The 25,144-nt window shown below is 36.9% G+C and overlaps 1 protein-coding gene across 3 annotated transcripts in view; it reads left to right on the top strand.

Moving 5' to 3' along the window:
* The window catches only part of HEPACAM2 (HEPACAM family member 2), a 34,173-nt gene extending 9,296 nt beyond the window's left edge, over window positions 1-24,877 (top strand). Inside the window, exons 3-10 of one of the 3 annotated variants that reach the window (XM_036879256.2) lie at window positions 1,121-1,405; window positions 6,097-6,393; window positions 16,568-16,693; window positions 16,777-16,801; window positions 16,891-16,928; window positions 18,225-18,298; window positions 21,058-21,167; window positions 24,052-24,877. In XM_036879256.2, coding sequence (XP_036735151.2) covers window positions 1,121-1,405; window positions 6,097-6,393; window positions 16,568-16,693; window positions 16,777-16,801; window positions 16,891-16,928; window positions 18,225-18,298; window positions 21,058-21,167; window positions 24,052-24,055 — 959 coding nt within the window. In that variant the 3' untranslated portion in view covers window positions 24,056-24,877. Of the gene's footprint in view, window positions 1-1,120; window positions 1,406-6,096; window positions 6,394-16,567; window positions 16,694-16,776; window positions 16,802-16,890; window positions 16,929-18,224; window positions 18,355-21,057; window positions 21,172-24,051 lie in introns of those variants that run through there. The other 2 variants (XM_036879257.2, XM_036879258.2) reach the window with 2 other exon arrangements.
* The last annotated feature ends 267 nt before the right edge of the window (window positions 24,878-25,144 follow it).

The following is a 25,144-nucleotide window of genomic DNA, read 5'->3' as shown; positions in this document are numbered from 1 at the left end:
CAATCATCTGTCAGTTATATATCATCTCACTCTCTCTGAGTCCTTTAATCATCCCTAAAAGGATATTATTCAATGCATCTCTCTCCAAAATGCAGGAGAGAAACATTGCCAGAGTTAGAGCCCTCTTCCTTTTGTCACCAACTGCCGTGTGACTCCGGGAAGCCATGGTCCTTTGTCAAGAGAGCCAAGAACCTCCAAAGTTAATAAAGGTTGTTGAAAATGGCTGTACCTACTTATATAATTGCTATCCTTATCCAGCTATTTTAGAGTTAAAACTCAAGGAGAAAATATTTACTCATTCTTAGAATTTCATTCATTTTTATTCATTCAGATATTATTGTGTGCCTCCTATGTACCAGACTCATGATATAAAACTATTTTCCTCTGACTTAAAAAGTTATAATAGGCACTCCTATTGGATTTATCTTTTATATTTCTAATATGATGTAATCCCAATAACACATTTTCTCCTATTTTCAGATTGAGACAGGCTCTAAAATGTAGGCTTTGGCTTATTAAAGCAACTTAATGTTTCATTACGAATGCACGGCAGTTTAAACATATATTAATTCACTTTCACAGAAGGAAAAGTAAGTGGTACACATGTGAGTCTCTAAACCTTTCTCTCAATACCCTGCAAGTATAGTAAATATGAACTCTATATTTTGCAGCTGGTGGGTAGAAATTTGGGTTCACCACATCTAGCCCACCCAGCTGCTCCTGGGACATGAGGACAGGTCACGGGAGGGGAATGACCATGTAAATGTTGCCTGTGAGAGTGTATCTTTATGGTGTTGGGGAAAGCACAGTGAGCAGGAACTAAGAAAACTGCTGTTCTCTACTACTGACTGCATGATCTGTAAAGGGTTTCATTAGGAAATCCTTGAAGAATAAATTCTAAAATTTGGTTTTCTCTGCTATAAAGAATAAAAAATCTTTATCTTTTATCATTTTGCATTCTCCATGACATGTTTATTCTCTTCTTTATTTCCTGAACTGCCTACATTTATAAGATGTAACACTTTGGAATCGTTTCCTTAGGATTCAATATTGGAAAGATCTTAGAGACTTTGCTTGTAATTCCATGGTGGCAAAAATCATTTCTCTTTTGATATTGCAGATCTTGTCACAAACCCGGTGGTGCAGACTCAGCCTTCCTCTGGGGCTGTGGAGTATGTCGGGAACCTGACCCTGACATGCCTTGTGGAGGGCGGCACCCGGCTGGTTTACCAGTGGCTAAAAAATGGGAAGTATATCCACGCCGGCCCCACCTATACCTTTTCACCCCAAAACAACACCCTTCATATTGCTCCAGTGACCAAGGAAGACATTGGGAATTACAGCTGCTTGGTGAAGAACCCTGTCAGTGAGATGGAAAGCGGCATCATTATGCCTACCATATATTGTAAGTCTTTAAAACACATATATTCATGAGTTTTCTTCTGGGACGTTTTCATGAGGGTAGTCACGGAGAATATCAACCCCAGATGTCGTTTGATTTTCTGTTATTGCAATGCAGTACTAGCTGTAATTACACTTCCTAGGCACTGTCTTGTCATGAAGCATAGCTATTTGCACAGTGTTATTTCTTGAAGATCAAGTTGAGATAGCAGCGACAGTCCTCTCAAGATACATCTTCTGACTTAGTCCATTATGCGACATTTCCAGGGAAAAGTAGGAACCTCAATTTCAAGAACCCAGAACCGTGCAGGAAATACTAATTTACCCATCCCCAAAGAGGAAGAGTTAGGGACCACAGACTGGGAGAGGGATGTGCTCTGAGGCTCCCCACAGGGAGAAAGAATGTTCACAGGTTATGCACGGGTGGCACATCCCCCACAGAGATCTACATCATAATTTAGAATTTCAGCATGAATCACCTATTCTGTTTTCTTAAGGCACTGTTTCTATGACAATTTCCTTCATGAAAGCAAGGATAACTTTTTATTTCAGCAGAAAAAAGTATAATAAAATCTATTGAAATGGACCATGTTTTTATGAGGTTATGATGTCATAACCAGGTATTGGCCTTGGTGGGATACACTGTCAAGCCAGTAATTCAGATATCTACTTGCAGTTCATGAAATGTATATGCCTTCCAGCTCTGTTGTAAATAATAACCCAGGAACCACTGCATTTTGTGTGTGACATATGGCACTGCTGCAGGGAAGTACTCTAAGTGATAAAAATTAGAGGTAGAAAAGGTCATTCACAGTAAATACTTACCATCTGCTCCCAAGCAGGGTGGCAAGCAGCATCATGATGGAAATTTAGGTACTGTTCCCGCCCAGCCATAAATTGTTAAAGAGAACAGATGATATGTGATTTTACAAGCCTCTTAGCAAACAGCCATTCCTGAGGCAAAGGGTTCATTTCTATTAGGAGTTCTCCACCAAAGAAGAAACTGAACCATAACCCAAAGCCAAAATAGAACTATCTTCTGCTTTCATTTTCAATGCCAGAGGCCACACTGGTGAGTCATTCCTAATGTCTCCAACTGGATTGCCCATTCCCAGAAGTAATGGACTAGGTTGCACCTCAAAGTAAAGGATGGTCAGACTGAGTGCTAATGAAAAAGGAAATATCACCACTGTGTAGTATGAAAAAATATGAATTATAAGCCATGTGATTGTAAATGATAGGCCATAGATTGAGGAGTATGAAAGATAGATGATAGGTAGGTAGGTAAGTAGATGGATGGATGGAATGGTAGATAGATGATAGATAGATAGATGATAGAGAGAGAGAGAGAGAGAGAGAGAGATAGATAGATAGATAGATAGATAGATAGATAGATAGATAGAAGATAGATAGATGATAAATTGATCTGTGTATGTGCAAAAGAGCAAAAGTAAGAGAGGGAGAGAGAGAGAGAGGTATAAAAGACATAAAGATCATTCACTGAAGTATGGACATTTGTTTTCTGAGTGGAAATTAAAACTGAGTTTTCTTTTCATTTTTTGCTTCTCCGAACTTTAGGACTTTGTGCAATGAATGTATATTCCTTATATAATCAGATAATATATGTTACATTTTAAGAAATCGTATCAGAAGCAAGGAACTTAAATGTTTCAAGGTATTAGGTTCTAAGAACTAGAAGAGATGCTTGTATGGGACCTGGGGGAGTTTGAGGGATTTGGAGCTTACTCTGAAGAGCCAGACATAACACATAATTAAGACAAACAGAAGAGAAATGATTATACCAACAAATGAAACCCAACAAATGGGGAAGTAACAAAGTCAAAATAAACATGAGTATAGGAAAGACAAGCTAAGATGATGAGATTCCTTTCTTTAGAGGCATGTTTTATTTTAAATTAGAGTGATGTTATTAAATTCAATAGTGAGCCTTATTCACCAGTCCTTTAAATGACTGTGGGATTCCTCTACAAATTGAACCCACTCTCAAAATGGAAGAATTACTGCTTTTGAGAACACTCCATTATGTTGCAAGGTCCTAAGGTAATTCCAAATGGGAGTTCAAGTTTTTAGTAATGTCAACTCACTTTGAAAGGAAAATCACTCACTTTCATGTGTGTTAAATTATCAAGTAATTTGTTTTTATAGTCATATTCTGTAAACCCTGAAAACCAGTGGGAAGACAAATACTGATACGGATGGCTGTATTTTCTACGACCACACTTCTCTTCATCAAGCCTCCTTGCTCTGCTCTCAGACTTTAATTTTTCAGCAAAACTTGGGTTTCTTGCTCACATTGGTTTCCAACTATATGAACCATAACCAATACCCGCTGGTTGGTGGCCTTTGCTTTCCTGATGTTCTGTCAATGCTGACAACTTGAAGGGCTGCCGCTGCTGCAATGGACCTGAGAGAACAGCTACAGAAACATCTCTGTGACACCTCAGATACCCTCACAATGCCTGCACAGTAACATCTCAATATTGATTTGGTTGAGAGAGTGAAAACAACTTTTTATTCCCATTACACAACCTAGTATTTAGTGGAATTCAGAATAAGAAGGTTCCATTTTATAGCACATACGTGTAAAACAGTGGTTTTCCCCTGAGACCGTATCACAGCCTGAAATGAGAGAACAGTATGACAGGGTTCCACTGTAGTCACAGCAAAGGGGGCATTAATTTCTCTTTGCTTTAATCCCCCAATTCCAGTTCCTGATGACTTTAGACTTGAAGGCATTAACTTCTGTGTTTGCTTTCCTTTTGAAAGACCAATCATCTCATGTGTACATATTAATATACATCTATAGGTTTCCTCCAGGTGTCTCTGTGTTTTAAGGAAGCAAATAAAGTGTATGCTCCTTAACTAACTATAATTTATTGTTTTTCATCTTTAATTTCTGCTATATCTTAGGAAATTTGTTTCCCCCATACAGATTGGTCAGAAAATGTTGACATAATAGAGAACCACTCTAGGAATCCGAAAATTTAAGATTGGTCTACCAGTGTCCAAAATAGCTTTAGTGGCATGAGTGATGGTGTATCAAAAGTAGAAAGAACCAGTTATCCAGTCAACCTTCTTATAGTAAAGGTAAGGAAAGTAAGTGAGACCCAAAATGTTTAGATGACCTCTGAAGAATACTTAACTAATCATTGACAAAACTAAGAATTTAACCTAGTTATCTTACTGTCTAGTCACTATGTTATATTATTCCACACAATGAGAGATCAGCAGTCGATACTTTTATTTTGAAATCAGGACCTTTGAAATTAGGTTATTACTGAACAAACCATCCATAGAGAGTAGGAACCATATTGTGCACATTTTTTTCTCTCTCATATATTAAATATTTTATGTAACACTTAGTATCATAGAGAAAATCAACATCAACCAAGACACAAAATATTGTGGACTGATTACTTGAATAACTGAGTACAGAATTAATATATAATTAGATAATTTATTATAGAACTAATATAGTTAGACCACAAAAAATTATTCTGATATAGAGAGTTATATCACTTACTTATTTTTAGAGAAATAATGAGTGGTTAAATGCATATGTTTTAGACTTGTATCTCTGCTATTTAATAGCTATGTGACCATGGGAAAATTAATTTTTTAAACATCTTTTCCTTCACCTTACCAGAATAACAACATCTACCTCTTATGATTGTTCTAAAGATTAAATGTGGTTGTCTGTATAAGTACTTAAAATACCTTCAGATGGCAAATATCCAATAAGTGTTGGTTATGATCTGATGAAAAATGAGCACAGTCATGCCTAAACCTTAAAGTTTTTAGAATATAAGCCAAGATTTAGACTGAAGGAGAAAAACCTGTCTCACTGGGAACATTTTTTAAATCTCTCTCTTTACTGACTTCTGAAGAAAGCAATGGGAAATGTGTGTTCATCTGCAGGAAATCTACTGCATAAGAATAGCAAAATGCTATAGGAATATTGCAGTGTGAGGAAAAAAACCATGGGATATCCATGATTAAGTAGTTTATTGCTGATCAATGAATATTTGTTCATTATTACTCAAGAAAATGTATTTTTTTCCAAATGGCATTCTAAGCTTAGCTTTCAGGGAGGAACTTTTTAAATTCTTTAACTGTTAATGTATCATAAAAATATAGAACACTCCTATATCAATTTGTACAAATTTGCATTTCATGTGAAGCTATGCATTTTATAGATATTTGCATGACCCATCCAAGCACTGAAAAGAAAACGGATAATATTCAAAGTATGGTTGCCAAAGAGAAAATAGAGACCATAATCTATTTAAAAAGTGCTTCAAATGCAATGAAAGTTTCAAAAAGACAGACTTTGTCTAACAAGATTGCAGATTTACCAGTTAATTACTCAAAAGTTTAGTACCACTACTATGATGACTATTATAATCTTATAAATTATATACTAAATTTCAGAGCTTTCACTATTTCAAGTAAGTTCAATCACATTTCAAATAATTTACATTTTCATAAATATCAGCATAAAGCAATTTTAGGCCCTCATTCTTTCTTGGGAGTCTAAATGAGGACCTATTTGGCCAAGTTTAACATGAAGACTTTCACAGTAAGTAAAATGTTACTAAGCAAACCCAAATTCATTAACTATGTCATGGTTATTTTTATCACCCCTTTCTTTCTTTCTTTTTTTAACTAATGTAGATGGACCTTATGGACTTCACGTTAATTCTGATAAAGGGCTAAAAGTAGGGGGAGTGTTTACTGTTGACGTTGGAGAAGCCATCTTGTTTGATTGTTCTGCTGACTCTTATCCCCCCAACACCTACTCCTGGATCCGGAAGACTGACAATACAACCTATGTCATTAAGCATGGGCCTCACTTGGAAGTAGCATCTGAGAAAGTAGCCCAGAAGACAACTGATTACGTGTGCTGTGCTTATAACAACGTAACTGGACGGCGAGATGAAACTCATTTCACAGTCATCATCACTTCTGTAGGTAAGGGTGACACATAAAAGGTGGGGATCCCAGTGAATCACAAATGTATGCTGGCCTCACTGTACCCCTGTTTTACACCTATATGGAAAAGGAAATCACTGTGGGAATGTTGAAATACTCTAAGAAACTCTCTTTCTGAGTTAACTAAGCTATGGCTTCTATAAGTCAAAGAAAGAAAACCCAAAACAGAATGGCAAGGGAATTCAGTTGTTAACTCTGAGGGACTATGCAGAAAAAACTTAATAAATTACTTCTAAATGTGCACTCTTGCTTTCCTGATTTTACAAACAGGAATATAAGAGAAGCAAGCTACTCATTTAAAAGGTTTATAGCTACTGTTGCATTGAGTCAAATAAATAAGTCTCCCTGAGTTGGAAATCTTGTTTTCCTACTATTTAACTCCCCTTCTCACTGTTCTTCATAGGCTCTCCTTCCTCTTTCATCATTTAAACACCTGAAATCTATAGAAGTTCTCAACAGGGGTCTGAACACCTTGGAATCTATAAAACGTTACAGTCTGTGAAATTTGACATTCTTTAGAAATCATCTGATTTTTCAGAAAGGTCATGGATCCACAAAAGGTTAAGTATCACTGCCTGAAATACTTATGTCCACCAAATTCCCATCCTTCTGAGCCTTCCTTCTCTCTCCACAGTATGATTTCATTCACTCTCATAGTTTCATGAACACTGATGCATCCCAAATCTATATTTTGAAAGTTCTAAACTGTATCTCCAGCTGCCTTCTGCATGTCTGCACTGTGAAGTACCAGAGGCAGCATACAGGTCCAACACACCAAAACTGAACATCTTCTTTCCCTGCAAACGACTCTTTTTCCTGCATTCCCTGTTTAATCGAACAGCCCTACTACCTTTCAGAAAGCTGAAAGCCGTCCCAGACTCTTTGCTCTCACTTATTGCCCTGCCTGGCATCCAGTCACCAAGTTTGTCTCTTCTCCTTCCTTCCTTTCTCTCAAACCCTTTCCTTCTTCCTTCTTTTTTTCTTTCTCTTCCTCTCTTTTTCCATCTCCTCCTCCATCCCCCTCCTCCACCTTTTTCTCCTTTTGCTTCTCCCTCTGTAATTACTACAACTTCTACTGCTGCTATCAAGTCCTTGCTGGACTCAGCTTTACACACAGGACAGACTAGGTGGGGAATATCTAGGTGCAGGTTTGAACAGGGAGTGGTGGCTAGGGTGCCTATGATTGGAGTAGGAACAAGTCTGCAAAAAGTCCAACCAGTAATACCTTCTCCAGTGACAGCTTCTCTTTCTTTATAACCCAAGTGCCTGGATTAGAGCCCATAACATAGAAGAGTTAATACATTTTATTGAAGAGATGAAACATGAATCTAATCCTTATAATTCTTAGGCTAAATTTTTCAACAAATAGCCACATGTGCATCAAAATCACCTGAGGAGATCTAATAATATATTTTCATTGAGGCACTTCAGACCTATTGGATCAGGATCTCGCAGGTAGTATGGGGGAATCTGAATATTTAGCAAGCACAAACGTGGCAACCACTTGTTTAAGGTGTTTTTTTTTTCTCTATAGCCTTTTCAATTTATTACAAAGCTCTTAGAGAGCTACTAAGAGTTTAAGTCTACCATAAATAGAGACTGATAAAGAAATAGTGGATTGAGTCTTCCCAGGATTCCTTAAAGTTATGGGTATTCATATTTGCAAAATCATATGATTATGCTGGAATTTATATACTGTCATGGTGGGGTTTTACATTTTTCTTTGAAGAAAATACCACACTTTCTAGAAGAGAGCAGCAGTCCAATAAAACTTTCTGCAATTGAGGAAATGTTCAATATCTGCACTACCCAATATGGTAGCCACTAGCTTCATTTGGCTTTTGAGCACTTAAATATGGCTATGCAACCAAGAAACTGAAGTTTATTTTATTTAATCCTTATTAAGTTGAATTTAAAAGTAAACACTCACATGTGTCTCAAGACTATCATATTAGACAATGCAGTTTTAGAATTTTTACCTGAATCATGCTTGATTCAGGCAGTAGATAATAATATACTTCCCTTTAAATCCCCAAAGCATAGATGTGTTTAGGGTGACATAAATCAGGTATCCACTCATTCCCTGTTTAGCACCTATTATGGGCCAAATACTGGGTAGGCACTGAGAATGCCATTTGAAAAAAATAATTCCTGCTAACAAGATGCTCACACCTAATGTGGGCAAAATAGGCAAGATGCATCCTTTGCTTTCTGTTTAACTAAATTTTTAATAGATTTAACCAGCTTTTTACCTCAGTAGCTAACCAAAACATGATTTTGAAGCAAGCCATAATTAAGCGTATGAAATAATTAAGTAGCAGTCTGGAGGTCATCTTGGACTTGTTCCCCATGCACACTGCAAGTGAAAACATGGCTACAGTCTGCAGATGTGTACTTCAGTGAAGTCGGTCCCACTGCCTACACTTTCTCTGTTAGCATTTAGCCAAGTCACTTTCATAATATTAGAAGCCCCCAATATTTGATTAAGATCTTATTACCAAGGACCAAATACAGCTAAAGTCTTAATATCAAATAATTGCCTTTTGAAAAATCTAAGAAACCTGTTTGACCTGTACAAAGACTAGGCATTTGTTATTATAGTAAATAAGAAGAGCAGGTGCTTATTTTTCAGAGGGATTCAGGATTGTCAACATTAGTGACCTCTTTGTGGTTTTTAAAGCTATTTTTCAACCCCCAAATGTCCACAGAACTTTAACTCTAACAGCAGAAAATGGCAAAGAAAATGAATAATATTGATGTGTTTTAAGTATTCGATTTTTTCTTTTCCAAATGAATGAATCTCTGCAATGCAGATTAAGTACACACCAACATACCTTGAAAAAAATGTAGCTGTTGAGCACTTACTATTCACTCTGTTAAGCAATCTGTATTAAGATCTGTAGGGAATTTGAAATAATTTTGCAGAATAAGATACTTACCTTTGAGATATTTTCAAAACCAAGTGTGTTTGGTGGAACCAGAGTCCAGTTGTAAGAAATAGATGAACTTCTTTGTTTTTAACAGGGCAAAAAATGTGGCTAACCAAAAAGTCTCAGCTATAAGATAAGGAAGACAAAGGAAAAAGTAGTCAAGATGACTCCAAGGTTACAAATATGGAAAGAAAATACCAAAGTTAGGAAATAATCAAAAGTTTTATTAGGACTTTCAGTGGAGAGAGAAAGACTAGAAAATGTAATGATTAGCTCCATGTTTTCCTGCCTGTGTAAGACTGGACCAGATGGTGTCTTCCATCTCTTCAGATATGATTCACATCTGATTTGACATATGAATTGACTTTCTGCCAGAGGGGGAATAGCCTAAAGAAAACAGGGATGATGGGCAAGGTCACACAGCTAGTAAGTGATAAAATAATACCTGAATTCAAAGCCCTTGTATGTGACCACTGTATAAACTGTCTCCCTTTACATTCCTGACTGAGAATATCAATAAGACTATGGTCTTTCTAAAAGATGTCACACATACAGGATACTGTGTATTTTCTCACCACCTTAACTAATGTTATGCTATATACAAAGAGATGCTCTGGTTTGTCCCTGACATGTGCATATTTCCATATGAATGAGCAATTATGAAATATCTGTAACTAAAAATAATACCTGGACTGTAAGTTTCAAAGAAAGAATAGCAGTTAAAATAATAAATTACCATTTGTATTTTGAAAAAGAAACAATGATTTTATTACCTTAATTAAGGACTTCTTTGAATGCAAGTGTCACTACTTCAAATTTTTAACAAGGTCTAAATCACTATTGTGACAGGTTATATAAAATAAAAATGTTTATGATCAGAATTCAATAGTTCATATCTAATAAAGACATTCAGATGTATAAATTCTTAGTGTTTCCAAGGGCCACATGGCCATAGTTTGAGAGTTAGATATAATAGAAATGTTTTGAGTTTGTACATAATCCTGAGAAATTTATCATTTTTAACATTTATTTCTATTGCACATCTTCTCATAAAGGAAAGAATAGGAAAATGACCCAAGGCAGGAAATTGAATTTACTGTTTTCTTCTATCTACTGAGATATTTCTCAGGTTAAGATCTATAGATGTATTTCACTTTGGGCCCCTGGAGAAAATGACTGAGATAAAACGACAGTCCTGACATCCACATCCTGAGGCCTTAGGTGACATCCCCATGAGCATCTAGCCAGAAAAACTGTATCTGTCAGGTGGGACCATGGTGGAGTGTGGAAACAGCATGCCCCTCAATATGGTGCCTTCATCTCTGTAGGAATATGAATCAGCTGATGTAATCAGCAAACAGATTGGATGGGAGAGATCTCAGAACTCCATTCTGATCTAGAAATAGACACACTGACTGGGAGCATATGGCTGTCCTGTTCCTGGTGCAGTCTCTCAAACAACAGGGCTGCGATACCATGGATACCACATCTCTTGCCCATATTTGCACTTACTATGTATTTCATTTTATTTGTTTGCTTAAGGAAGGGGCGAACACCATTTGCACTAAGGCTTTGGTAAATGAGTCAGTCATGTTTAAATAATGGGTAGAATGGTGTGCTATGCGCTAAAGAGTAGAAAACTCTCTGAAAGAAAGAACAGGGCTCCTGTAAGTGTCCAGAACTGCATTCTAGATTCCTGTACATTCTTTGTGGCAATAGGGTCAGAATTTCCTTGCTGTCTTATTTTCAAGTTGGGGTCCTCAAAGTCCATCTCTCCAAAACGCACTTGCTAGAGCTGAGACTACAGCAACTGGACCTCTTGATTTGGTCCTAGACATATCTGATGTTTCATTTTGCAAAAGGGAGCACATTTCAGATGCTGGACCTGATAAATCTTGTGTGTTCTGGCATAAAGAAGCAGCATTGAGAGTCGAGAGCCAGGATACACTAGAAGAAAAGGGGACTAGCAGGGAAAATACTATGTTCTGAGAAAAGGATTATCCTGATTTCTCATTCTCCTAGGGAAAGGACACTTGACCTTTGCCATGGTCAAGGTTTTGGGCTGACTGGTGCTTGTCACTCCAGGATGGTTCTCTGATGTAGGGCTAGCAAAGCCAAGGGGAAGAGAGGTAAGAGGACAATAAGGAAGGAGTCTGGAGAAATATGGAAATAATGGGAAAGGGAATGAGTGGATCCTCTGTAGGACAGGATGTGCAAATTCAAACATTTTTGGAAACACATATCAAAAGAGACAAAAAAATTAAAGATGAAGGAGAGGAGAGGAGCTGCATTTGTCTAGTGTAAGGCATCCAGTCATTGTACGTTAAACCAACTACCAGCCTTCAGAACCATGAAGTGCCTGGCAAGAGCTAATGTATGCCAGAGGGTAACTTCACTGCTATAATGAGAGATCTCTGATATAATAATTAGCGTATTTACAAGTTTAAGGGGAAAAAAATAGCTGAGACTATACTAAAATGTTTTTTCTCAGTTTTTTTCATGGTAAAGCACACTGCAAAAACTTGACTAGAATAACTTAGCATTCTTTTTTGAGAGGTGAGGAGTTAAGGGAGTTTTGGTGAAAACAGTCTGACTTGAGAAGTGAGAGAGCTGAAGAACAGCAAGTCTGGTGTTAGAGACGGTTAGTGGTAAAACTGAATATATAGAAACCTATCTGTCAATTACAAAAACCATTCTTTGACCATGGATTAACAGGAGAAAAGTTTAACTTCCAGTGAGACAAAATCTATGTTTGAGTCTTAGTTCTACAACTATGACTTTAGCAAGTATTTTAATTTCTCTGACACTATTTCTTTACCTCTATTTATAAATGGTATTTTAAACTTTTTATTATCTTCATCATTTCTGATATGATACATATATACCAAATAAATAGAAAATGCAAATCCACATTTGGTTTTTTATATATACATTGCTCATACATTTAATTGTGCAAATCTGAAAAATGGCTAGTTTTTAATATCTGATCTCAAATGAAGAAATAGAGAATTCATTTGCTAAAAGTGGTGCCCAAATCATGTGCTATATTTTAAATCATGTCATTCTATTATTTAGTATTTATCAATTTTTTTCTTCTTTATTGCTTTGTTTTCCTATTACTGCTGATGTTTCAGGACAGTATTCTGTTCACTTTTATCTTATTGATAACCAAAACAGAGTATGGATCCTTCTGAATTTATATTTAGAAGTAAAACTGACTAGGTTTTCTTAAATTTCCAAAACTGTACCTCTTGGATGGTAGAGAATGTGGAAATCAGGCATATAAAGAACAACAAAACCATCTTGGGATGTTGAATCTGAAAAAATTCCCAGGGGAGATGAGTTTCTCCAAAAACTGAGATGGCATCATGAAAAGAAAGGATTTCATTTATTTACTATAGTTCCAATGGTAGAAACAAACATATTTGGGCTCAATGAGTGGAAAGATTGTTGTTTCTTTTATAATGGTCAGGCAAGAGTTGTGGAAAGAGCATAGGATTATAGTTAGATGTTATTAAATTCAAATTTGTATCCCAGAGTCTTAGCTTTCCCATTTTTAATACAGAACTTATTCTTGGATCATGGAAGCCAAGGATATGATAAATTGTAAAAGTATAATTTTGGTTAGATTTTTTTTAATCATTAAAGTCTAAGAGACAAATAAAAAATGTATAACAAATAGAAAATAGAAATAAAATAATATCCCAATTAATCCAAATTAAGAAAGGAAAAACAAAGAACCAAAAATTTAGGAAATAGACAAAATTAAAAGAGTACAGATCTAAACCAAAGTATGTTAGTAACTGCATTAAACATTAACAGACCAAATATTCCAGCTAAAAGACAAATACTGTCAAACTGGATTTAAAAATACTGTTTGATTCTTCTAAGATACACACCTTCTAAGGATACTGAAAGGTTGAAAATAAAGGTTTGAACAAATAAAGCATACAAATAGCCAAAAGAAAGCTGAAGTAGCTATACTAATATCAGCTAGACAAGAATTAGATAAATATTTTAAGAAATATTACTTTAGATTTAAAAATAAACATTTCACAAAAGTGGTCTGTCCAGCAAGAAAAAACAGTTCTAAATCTGTGTGCATCTATGAGTGTAGCTTCAAAGTGCATCTAATAAATAACAAAAATTAACAGAGAAATAAAAAAATCCACAGTGGGAGATTTTAGTATCTCTCTCGCAGTATGGAATAGAACAGACAAAAACTTAGTAGGAATAGAGAAAGCCAATCTGCCCTAATCAAAATAATATAGACTACTACATACAACTGCAGAACACACCCTCTTTCCACATGACCATGCGTGTGGTCATTTTTTTAAAAATCTCAACAAATTTCAAAGGATTGAAATAAAACAGGGTATGCACTCTACAGTAGAATTAAACTAAAAGTCAGAAACATAAATAAAACTAGAAAATTCCCAAACTTAAGGAAACTAAATCACAAACTCCTAAATAGCCCATAGGTTAAATAAGAAATTTCAGTGAATACTATAAAATATTTTGAACTTGATAATGAAAATACTACTATTCAAAACTCAAGGGATGTCATTCTATAAGATTGCTACACTTAAGAAAATGATAGAGAAATTGTTGATGGTCTACACTATAAAAAGTGATGAAGAAAATAATGATGAAATTTTAAAGTATATTGTGTCTATAACCATTACATTATGTATGGCACAAAAAAACTGAGGAAATATTCTTCCAGTATTCAAAAACTATGATTCAATTCAGCAAAGTCATTCACATAAATGAATGAAGTTCCAATGTATGTCATTGCTTCATTTCCATCATATTAAGTATCAACCAACATTCACATTGAAACTAGACTTGTTCATGTAGGATGTAAGCTATTTCTTTGCTGAACTGGATAGTAATCAAGCATTTATTTGAAGCAGTTTTTTTCAAAACATGGTTGAATTCACCCATAGGTTGAAAATACAAGAGTTTGGCAAAAATCAAAGCCATTCCATGGGAATCAATTAGCTATAGGGAATTAACCATAAAGAGCATTGCATATTATATTATTACTTCTAAGTTATGTGCTATACTTTCTTTACATCAGTAAAATTTATAACTTTTTAATGTATATGTGCATACAGTGTTTTTCTTGAGACTCAGTTACCAGCAGGCCATCTGATAGAATATCCTATTTACATAATAAACTTCATGTAAAACTCTCTGGCTTCCCCCAAATCCTAGAATATCAGAGCAACAGGAGAATTTACAGTCACTCTAATCTCCTCATTTTCCTCTTGTGAAAATGAAGACCCTCAGGGCCAAGCGGCTCACTCCAGGTTGCCCAGCTCTTTGGTGAGAACCAGCCTGTGGAGCAAGGGCACAGTATCTGAAGAAAAGCTAAAACCTCACAAAGAAATCACCCAAGTGCTAAAGTAGTTCCAAACTAAAAGGTCAGCTTTCTAAGTGAGAGAATATAAATTATTCTATAAATTATTAACAAAGACAAAAGGAAGAAAAGTAATTAAGCGTTTTGATTTTCTGGTCTAGATCTAGAACCAATACTTTGACATTCTAGTTCATTCTAAACCATGTTGCATTTATTTCTTCTATCCAAAGTTTAAAAGTTTAAAATCTGTCTAAAGGCAATAGGTATTACACAGGTATTGTAAACGCATTGAAAGAACATTTTAAGAACACAATTCTCTGAATGTATATTAGAAATTTATGATCTTCCCATCAGAGATGATAAACATTTTTGATAATGAGAAACAACATTGCTTAACTCTTGACTTAAGGGGAAGTGTGAACGCATTGCATGGGAATCTCAGAAGAGATCACATGACTTCCACGACTTTCTAACTGGGGTTTGGTATATATGATCTGCACTACATTATGAAAAGATTTTAGGAAAATTAAAGCATTCAAGTGGTCTAGGTAGTAAAGCTAAGAGAGTGCATTTAGGTCCACAGTGAAAAAGGGGAAATACTACATTTTCCTTCTTTCCTTCGCTGCTGGAGACCTCAGCAGAGGCTTTATGGTAGATGACGACGTGGTGCAGTCTGGGTATTTATTCCAGAGCTGACTTGCCACCATATTCTTTACCACATCCAGGTGCTCCAGGCTATTCTCACCACTACAGAAAAGAAGTGACATCCCATGACCTTCACTCCCACATAAGCTGGACAGAGACTGGCAATTGCCATGATTCATTTCCACATCAATACATGATTCACACGATATATGGGAGACACCTGTTACTCAAATTCATTGTAGGACAGAACTACTTCCCACCTCATAGGTTAACCTATGATTAAACATATTATAGTCTAGAGTTCGTATTAACATTGCTATGGTTTAAAAAGCTGTGTTAAAATATCATCAAAGGGAGGCAGTGCAGTGTCAAGAGCCTGGGGCCACATCTGGACACTGCCACTTTTTAACCGAGTGATCTTGAGCAAGTTTCAGCTTCTCATCTAGGAAAGAGAATAATAATAATAGTAATAATACCTCCCTATTGAGATTGTTGTGAACATTCAATAGGTTAATATATACCATGCACTCTTAGAACAGAGCCTCATGTATTGCAAGCACTCGGTAGATGTTAGCTATTAGCACTGCATTTTATATAGGGATATTAATAAAAGGAATGACTTGCAAAACCAAGTGAATTTTAGACACAAGGTGGGACTATAAATATTTTATTGACACACACATTCTATTTTAAGGATTAAAATTTCTTTATTGATCAAAAATTAGCAAAGTGTACTTGAAACAAACACCTTCCCTCTCACACCTTTAAATGCACGTACCTGAATTATGCTAAAAGAGTGAGATGGAAGGAAAGAGAGAGAACAACCATGCGTCTGGGAATGTGTTATACAATAAGATCAAATAGATCTAAAGTAAATGGTGGTGAGCCCTATTAGAAAGTATATGAGCTCTTTGCTGCATCTAGTACCACACATCAGTAATATCCCAGGCAGCTCACCACATTTACAAATACCCTTAGAGAGTTTAGTGTGTGTTAAAAGTGCCTTACTTCTGTTTGGTCTCTCTCATTCACAGTCTCTCTCTCTCACATATATATGTATGTTATATATGTGTGTATGTATGTGTCTATATATGCAATATAATGCCTATGTGCACTGTTTTCTCATTTAAGATAAAGCATAAGCAAGCCAAACTATACAGACATTTACTATTGATCTTTAATAAAAACATTAAAAATATGTCTTTTTATTCAGGACTGGACAAGCTTGCACAAAAAGGGAAATCGTTGTCCCCTTTGGCAAGTATAACTGCAGTATCACTCTTTTTGATTATATCCATGTGTCTTCTCTTCCTATGGAAAAAATATCTACCCTGCAAAGGTAGGTTAAATTTTTTTTTTAATTTTAGTGATTTTATACATACTAAAAAATGCCTTACTGTATTTTTTCTCTCTTGGTTTTAGTTATAAAACAGAAGATAGAAGGCAGGTAATGTGTGTTTCTATAAAAATAATTTTTTTCTTGAATGCTTTTCCTCAATCATTATCTCTAATAGAAATGCCTATTTGTCTTTTCAGGCCAGAAACAGAATACAGGAAAGCTCAAACATTTTCAGGTAATGGCCAGGCTGAAAGGAGCTCTATCAATGTTAATGTATATTAATTAATATCACTGATACTAATTAGTATATATGGTGTACTATTGATATAAGCTGTACTGATATAATACTAACAATCCCTTACCTTTGAATAGTGCTTTCACTGACAAAGTGTTCTCCCTTGTATTAATTTTATTTAAGTCACACAATCTGTAAAATCAGCCTGAAAGGCTCTCTTAACTCCATTTTATAGGCAAGAAACAAAGACTCAGAGAGATTAAGTCACTTGCTCACTTCACTGAGTTCCCTTGCATCCTAACCCACTGATCCATTGATTATTATTTTGAAAGTGCCTAGGGTTCTCTCACTTTGTTCCCTCCTAAGGCTGATAGAATACTGTCAATTCTGCCCCCAGGAGAAGAGAAAAGGGAAGTTTGAGAGGCTTGCTGCTCCTTTGTCCCCAGCGTGTCCCTCACTGCCATCACTACTGCCTCCCTGGGCTGTTATCAGTGAACAATAGGCCATTTGCTCAGACATGGAGCTGGGTTTCAGTTCCATATATGCCACTTTTCTCCAGAGTCACCTTGGGGAATTAATTATTTTTCCTGACCTCAACTTCCTCATCTATACAATAAAGATAATTGTCCTCCCTCCTTCCCCCTGGTTGCTATAAGAATTAAATACAAGGATGTAGGTGAGATGCCTAATACAATGCCTCGATGCTTAGTAAATGTGGGTCTTCTTCCCCTCATTTAGTCCTTTCTCACAATGCAGAATGCCGGAGCTAGGGAATGCCCAGAGACCATCTGGTTCCTCCCAACCACCCCACTCCCATCCTTTTGTTATTCTACAGATGACAGTTTAGGTGATAGTGTATTGTATTATGGGGCAGCTATACTTATTTATTATCATGAGTTCTGGCAGTCTATGTTAGATAAGCAGGGTGCAGTAGACACTATAGGTGGATTAAGAGCTGCTGTGACTGCCAGGCTAAAGTCCATAAATCTCTTGTAATGGAGAGTTAGAAAGGACAAGCCTGCCCACTTGTTTATTTTAATTTATAATACACTGTTCCCACATCGGGCTTTAAGAATAACTGTTCCAACTCAGTTTCAGTTCTCAGCTTCAGAAGGAGTCATTTCCAACACTGCTTGGTGGCACTATGACTACAGGGGTTTTGAAACGTTAAATTGGTGTTATACACATACCACTTGAAGCGAACCATAAAGATACAATGGTTTTTACAAAGGCTTAAAAAAACAGCATGGCAATTTGAGGTATTTGGTTTGTAAGTAGTATTTGTTTCCATTTCAGGCCATGAAGATGCTCTGGATGACTTTGGAATCTACGAATTCGTTGCTTTTCCAGATGCTTCTGGTGTTCCCAGGGTTGGTTTGCCTAGTGGCTGATTAGCCAAGAAGTACAATTCTGCCTCCCCAGAGGTGTAAGCAGCACTCATTTAAGCACTCAGGCGGAGTGGTCAAAGGGCTGCCCCGCCCTGGGTAGTACTCACTCCCTCTCTGATGAATGGCTTGCCAGATCTGGGGACTAAGCATCTTTCTCAGCCTTTACAGACGAGGCTAACACAATAAGGAAGTTACACTAACTCACAGTCATTCTTTACCTGGCAAGCTCAGTGAAGAGAAAGCTCGGTAGGCTGAAGGTCGAGAGAACTGAATGAATCGAGCTAAGGAGACCCTGGTTTAATCATTCGGTATCACTTCATGACTGCAGCCTGTCACTTCACTGCACTCTGTTCCTCTGTTTCCCCTCTATTTCCTCCTCAGATCTCTTGAGGACATTGCAAAGACAATTGATCATATCTTGAAGGTACTTTATGGTCTTCAGAAGAAAGGTACCATATAAACCCAAAGTATGCAGGGTACACCTCTTTGTTTTCATCCTAAAAGCACAAGAAATGTGAGAGGGGGAGCTTTTATATAATTGAAGCCATTTTTTCAGTCTGCAAAGACAAGTTCTCTTAAAACAATCAGTCTTGCTTAACAGAATGTTTCTCTGAGCTAATCAGCTCATTAACGTTTTTATAGATTTGTGCAGGACTAACCTTTCCTTTGCCTCCTTATTCCCCTATGATCTTTCACTTAAGGAAGGGGCCATAACATACCACTTGCTTCTGTGCATTTCGTTTCCTTTTTTAAAAAAGAATTATTTGTCATTAGGTGTTGGTTGCCTCGTTAGTTCAGAGAATTCTATCCATGTGTAAGATTCGTGCAGTAAGTTTCCTGGCCACATGAGAGTAATGCCATGTGATTGGATTTCATCCTCCTAAGGGTGAGTCTGTAGCACCAGGGCCCACATGGCCACAGATGGAGGGCAGGACTGCACTGCAAAGCTCCATGATGCCCTATTCAGTCTCAGGATTGTAACTCACCCTTCACTGCCATAACCAAAAAGGCAAAAATAAATATTTCAAAAAGCTTCTCACCCTGGCAGAAAGCACCCATCTCAGCCGTGGCTTTTAAACAGGACAGCAGGAAACAGAACAGCTGATAAGACTTAGAACTGAATTTTTGAAATCAGTCAGGAGTGTCTTGTTTTAAAATAATGCGGTTTTTATTCCTAGGAATTCATTGGATACAAGTAAGATCAATGTAAGAAACCTTAAAGTTAGCCTTGTGATTAATCAGTACGCAGTTTGAATATTTTATTGGGAGGACTTGTATTTGCTAAAAATGCTACACTCAAGAACTGGGGGCAGAGAAATGAGTGCCTTGATTCCCTATCAGATGCGTGGCTTGTTCTGTCCTAAGTAGAATAACTTCATTTGGAGCCATGCCCATCTTCAAAGTGCTTACATGTGATTAGCAGCCAAATGCAATGGCTTTGAGAAGAAAAGAAATATAATAAAAAAACCAAGATCTCAAAAGTGAAGCTAAGAAGGGAAGTAAGCTGAATTCATAACTTTTTGAGTTTTTTAAAAATCATAGTCACCTCTTAGCTTGTGTGGTCCATGTAACAGAGGAATGCTCCTCCTCTCTCTCCTTGCCCTACACTTCACTGCCCGTTGGCACCTCTTTCAGGAGTTGGACAGCAAGTAATGTTGAACAAATTTATTACTTGGTTAACTGCTCTACTGTTAGGTGAGAGAAATTGGTTATGACCTGTAGATTGCCCTTATCAGAGCCCCTGAACACCTCCATACCAAAGAAAATCAAGAGTTATCTCAAGTACAAACTGTTAACCAAAAGCTCCTTGACACAAAAATGATAAGACAAATCACATATCCTGGGGCTTCCCATGGGAGCTTAGCAAGTAGAATAAAAATAGGCAGTTTCCAGAAAAGCGTAAAGCTAAGATGTGCCCACAGAACCTAGCAGGTCAAAGCTGGATGAAACAAGTATCTCTTCAGAAGATTTATCAAGGCAAAGTTTCCGCCAGGTGGCGCTGTATAAACATGAAGGGCGGACAGTGATCAGAAGTATGAAAACAGGAAGAGTCTGGGTAAGAAGAGGAACCAACTTGGCCTAAATTGTTGGAAGGCAGTGTTTATAAAAAGAAGAAAATTATCAAATATAAAAATGGGAATTAATAGAACTTTGAGTGCCAGTTTCAGTAAAATACATGTTGGTTTTTGCCAGACAGAAATACAGTACTATACTTCCCATCATCATACAAGCCTATAATTTTTTGAACCCATTACTGCATTCAAACCAACACATCTCCCTTGGTGTGTTCTGCCTGTACTTACTAGCAATGTGATGAGCACTTTTAGCTGTACATTAGTCTTTCCTCTCAGCCGTGCTGGCACACATAATTGGCAGATAGTGTCTAAAAGGTCATCAAGATGTAATGTAGGGATAACATGTACTCTCTGATTCTAAGCTGTCCTGGTATCTTCTCTTCTGCTATTTTTTCTTTTATTAGATTTCCTTCACAGTACTGCCCAGCTTTTCTCTTAAATGAAGAAAAAAAAGCAGTAGCTTTGTCAAGCTATTGCTCTTCTGATCTCATAGCTATGCTACCACAGGGTAAGTGCAGGGAACTGTGCAAGGAGGAAATGCGCACTGAGGGAAGATAATCAGTGCTGATTCTCTCATTATCACTGCTTCTGGCTGCCTTCAGCTCTGCAGCAAAGCAGTACTGTTTACTAGTCTGCTAATTTTTCTTAATGTGCCACATTTTCTAGAGGCCAAGTAGGTCTGTTCCAGCCTGTGATGGCGTATCAGGACAAGATTTGCACAGTACAATTTATGAAGTTATTCAGCATATCCCTGCCCAACAGCAAGACCATCCAGAGTAAGTATGAACTTGAATTTGGTGGTGTGACTTCAGAGGGGCTCAGCATTCAGCCCCTGCTTTCCCCAGAATTTCTTGAAAGACTCAAAAGAAAAATATTAAAACTAGAAATTAGAGCTGGGCATTTGAACATACTTGCCCATCTGAAAATAATTTTAAGAAACAAAATAGGCATGCATTCAAGTGTCAAATGGGGCTGTGTGCTTGGGCTAGTGGACTAGATGCACGGTTCCGGACTCCAGCATTTTCCCCAGTGAACCGACATCTGGGTACGAAAAGGTCCTTCAGGCCACTTCTCAAGCTTATCTTGATGGTTTTCCTGTGGCTGAGGTAGTTTTAGAGCCAGTGATCTGTCACTATAAATAGGACTAGAAAAAGAAAACTTCAAAATGTGCACAGCACTCTCACCATCAAATACCCAGCTTCTTACAGATTCAAAGTGGTCTACTTCCAAGTGAACAGAATCACTATGAGGACTGGCCTCACACCCACGGAGGATCAGACCTGAGCTAGGCCAAAACCAAGAAACAATTTATCCAGTTAACCTCAGGGCTGACACTAAGAAGTTACCCTACCTTCCCAGCCAAGGAAAAACGGCCTACAGCCTTCTGAAAGAATGAAATGAACTTCCCTTTTTTGTGGGCTGGCGCTGCCTGCAGGCAAAACTGTCACAAATCATCTTCCATCATTCTTTATTTGTCATTTATTGACTTTGAAAAGAACATCAATAACCACACACAGGAACTTCCCCTCTGGCAAAGAAACAGTCTAGCAAAGTAACTCATGCACACCTCTGGGTAAACACCAGAAATAACAGCAAGCAGTGGCTGAATGCCTGGGAAATCATCTTAGTGGGAGGAGACCCAGCCCTGGTGGTGGTAGTGTGTGGGTGGTGGGTGGGGGTTGAATGGGTGGGGATTATGCAACCAGTTTAGGGCTCAATAAGGGCAAGAGCCCCTCAGAAGACCCCTTCAGTACATTCCGTCTTGTGTCAGGAAACCTGGAGAAGGGGGTCAGATAAATTAGGAGCAGACCCTGACAGAGCTAGAACTTCTGGTTTAAAAAGAAAATTGTTTTAAAGCATTATATTATTCATCTAGTAGAACACAAGAGTAGAATGTTATTCTGACAGTTTTAAAAAACCTAAAATGATCTAACCTTCTTTACATTCTGGAATAGAAAATTAAGGCATATTTGTCTTTGTTAAACAGGAATAGAAAGAATTTTGAGAGTATGTTTGCTTCCTAACTTTCAAACTGTATCCAAGTAAAAAATTTATGCCATTTAAATTCATTTGTTTTTCTATATGCCAATTAGAATGCAAACAAGCCAGATGAAAACTTGAGCTTTATCTTTTGAGGCTCCCGAATATGAAGTAAATGTTGATTTTAAACTGTGGAATATGGCAGCTACAATCAGAACACAAAATAAAGTGATGAGGTTGGTTTTGCATGTGAAAAAAAAAACAATTTTCTAAGTTAAAAAAAAATCACCCTCTGAAACTGAACTGCTTTCAGAACTAAGCAATATCTTTAGAATTTCTCAGGAATATAAAATTTTATTTCAGAGATAAACTTGGAAGGTTGAAAATAAAGCAGCAATGCTCTTTTTTGAGCACACGTAGGACTTCCATCTGCAACCGCTATTGAGGACACACACCTTCCTTGGGCAGCGAGTCCAAGAACAGCCACTCTTCCTCCAACCCCAGGGACCTCCCAACCCGGGTCTCTCCCTCCTCACCTCCTTCATCCAGACTTTGTTTCCCTTGCGCGTTTGTCGTCCAGCGACCCTCTTCCTTTCCCCCCGTCCTCCGGTGTCCTCTCGCTGAATCTGCCCTTCTCGCTCTCTGTAAGACTGTCTCCTTTCTATTTGCTCTTTTAAAATTTCCTCCTCTTCCAACTCATCCTAAAGACGAACCAACAGGTTTAAAAAGTATCATTTCTCCTTGAATACAGATACATCTCTCCTACATTTAAAAAAAAAAAAAAGAAGGAGAATGTTTTTTTTACTTCATCAGAAACTGTTTTGAACTTATTTTATTTATAATCACTCCAAAAACATTTCCAGGACATTAACCAAGTGCTAGGGATAGAGATTACACAAGACTCAGTCGTTTAAGGCTTTCATAGCTTATTGTGCTCCTGTTTACTTATTTTAACTAAAGACTAGTGTCCTTAGTAGCGTAAATATTCCCCAATAGAATATTGCCTAAACATGCAAAGAACATTTTTCTCTCCTAATTACCTATGGTTTTATTCTCTAGGCCCAATTAAGTTCAAAGATCAATTTCATGAATAATGCAGTATTACAGGTGGTTAATGAAACTTTCTCATCCCCTGTGGGTAAAGAATCATAGCTAATTGCTTTTTTTTACCTCTATTTGACAGTTGCTTCTGAGATAGGAAAGACGGCCCCCCAATTTTTTTCTTTGACTCTTAGATATATAGAGTGTTCTTTTCATTATTACATGTGTCTGTTACCTAACTGGACTGGTGTCTACCAACCTGGTAAATTGACCTGTGTTCATAATCTAGTACTCAGCCCAGTTATTTGTTTACTGAATTTATGGCTGCATTTATTTAAATTCTCTCTGTTGACACCAAATGCTCTCGCGTGGTTTGTTTTGAACCCAAGACTGGCTGTCAGTATCTTAAAACAGGATATTCAAGTAAGTAAACCTTTAGTTTCAAAGGAAATTATCTACAGAATTTAGTAATTGCTTACTTTTTATACTCATTGTTTTAGAAATGTAATTTTTTAAACTAGTTCCAAACACTCATATATTTATAGTTATGGAAAGGAATAAAATAGTTTAAGGTTCTGCTATCTGTAGAACTGGAAATCTGTAGAACATTTTACATATCTTAAAACATGTCTTTTCTAGGTGAGCATTGATGGGCAAAGCTGTGCACTGGAGTGAAATAATGGACCATTTTGAGGGAAAACAGTGGAAATGCACATTCATCCAAAATCAGTGAAGAAATCGAGCCCCATACCTCTTACTCATTACTCCTTTTAAATGCAGAATAGAGTCATTCATAAAAATTGGACTGCAGGTTTTACGGTACACACACAATGCCTTGTGCTACAGAGAAGTGTGGTGGGGGAACAGTCCTCAGTAGCCGGTCTTTATCATGAATACTTGGAGGAAAAGGAGGGGACTTTCCCATTGCTCTTTTTGTATCAGGTTTCTCTAAAAAGCTCAATTGGTTCTAATTTATACTTTCATCTTCATCAACATTGGCACTACCCTATCTAAGCCACAAATGTGGAAACTTCTTCATATTTGTAAAATTTTTAACAGGCATACTAAATTCTCATTACTGTTAAACTGGTATGTTAATTTTTTAAATTTCATTCCCAGATTTCCTTCTTGCTCTTTGTGCCACAGATTAGTAAGGATGGTTGCCACAGAAGCAAGACTGCCTTTCCTAGGTTGTCAGTCACCTCGATCACCGGTGGCATTTCTGAAAAGACTTATATGACACTGATGAAAATTACTTAACTAGAGTCTTATTTTTATTTTTTGTTCAAGGAAAGATGGTTTCAAATAAATTATTCAGGTTTTGCTTTTATATGGCCTTGATTCTTTGTCTTGTAGAGTAAAAATTTACATAAAAGATTGTAGAATTAGATTTTTTTATCCTTATTTCACAATGTGCAATAAAGCGTATATTACAGAGAACTACTCAAATAAGAATCTTGCTCTCTTACAGCTGTTTTTTTTTTTCAGACTTGCAACTTTTACTTTATTGAATTGATTCTGGGAAGGGTCTCACCCCTTGTATATTGCTGTGTTAAAAAAAAAAATCAGACCAAGTGGTAGAATGAGAAAACAACATTTTACAACCCCCAAATGAAATAACTGATTGAGATAACAATCATCATTAGGCAATAATGCTAAATAAAAGGTACCAGATAAGCTACTAAATAGCAAAGGGTCTGGTTGCAGAAACTCTGTGAGGGGCAGGTAGCTG

The sequence above is a fragment of the Manis pentadactyla genome, chromosome 7 (genome assembly GCF_030020395.1).
Source record: "Manis pentadactyla isolate mManPen7 chromosome 7, mManPen7.hap1, whole genome shotgun sequence".
NCBI lineage: Eukaryota > Metazoa > Chordata > Mammalia > Pholidota > Manidae > Manis > Manis pentadactyla.
Note: the sequence above shows the minus strand (reverse complement) of the source record. Positions and strands in the feature narration are given on the sequence as shown.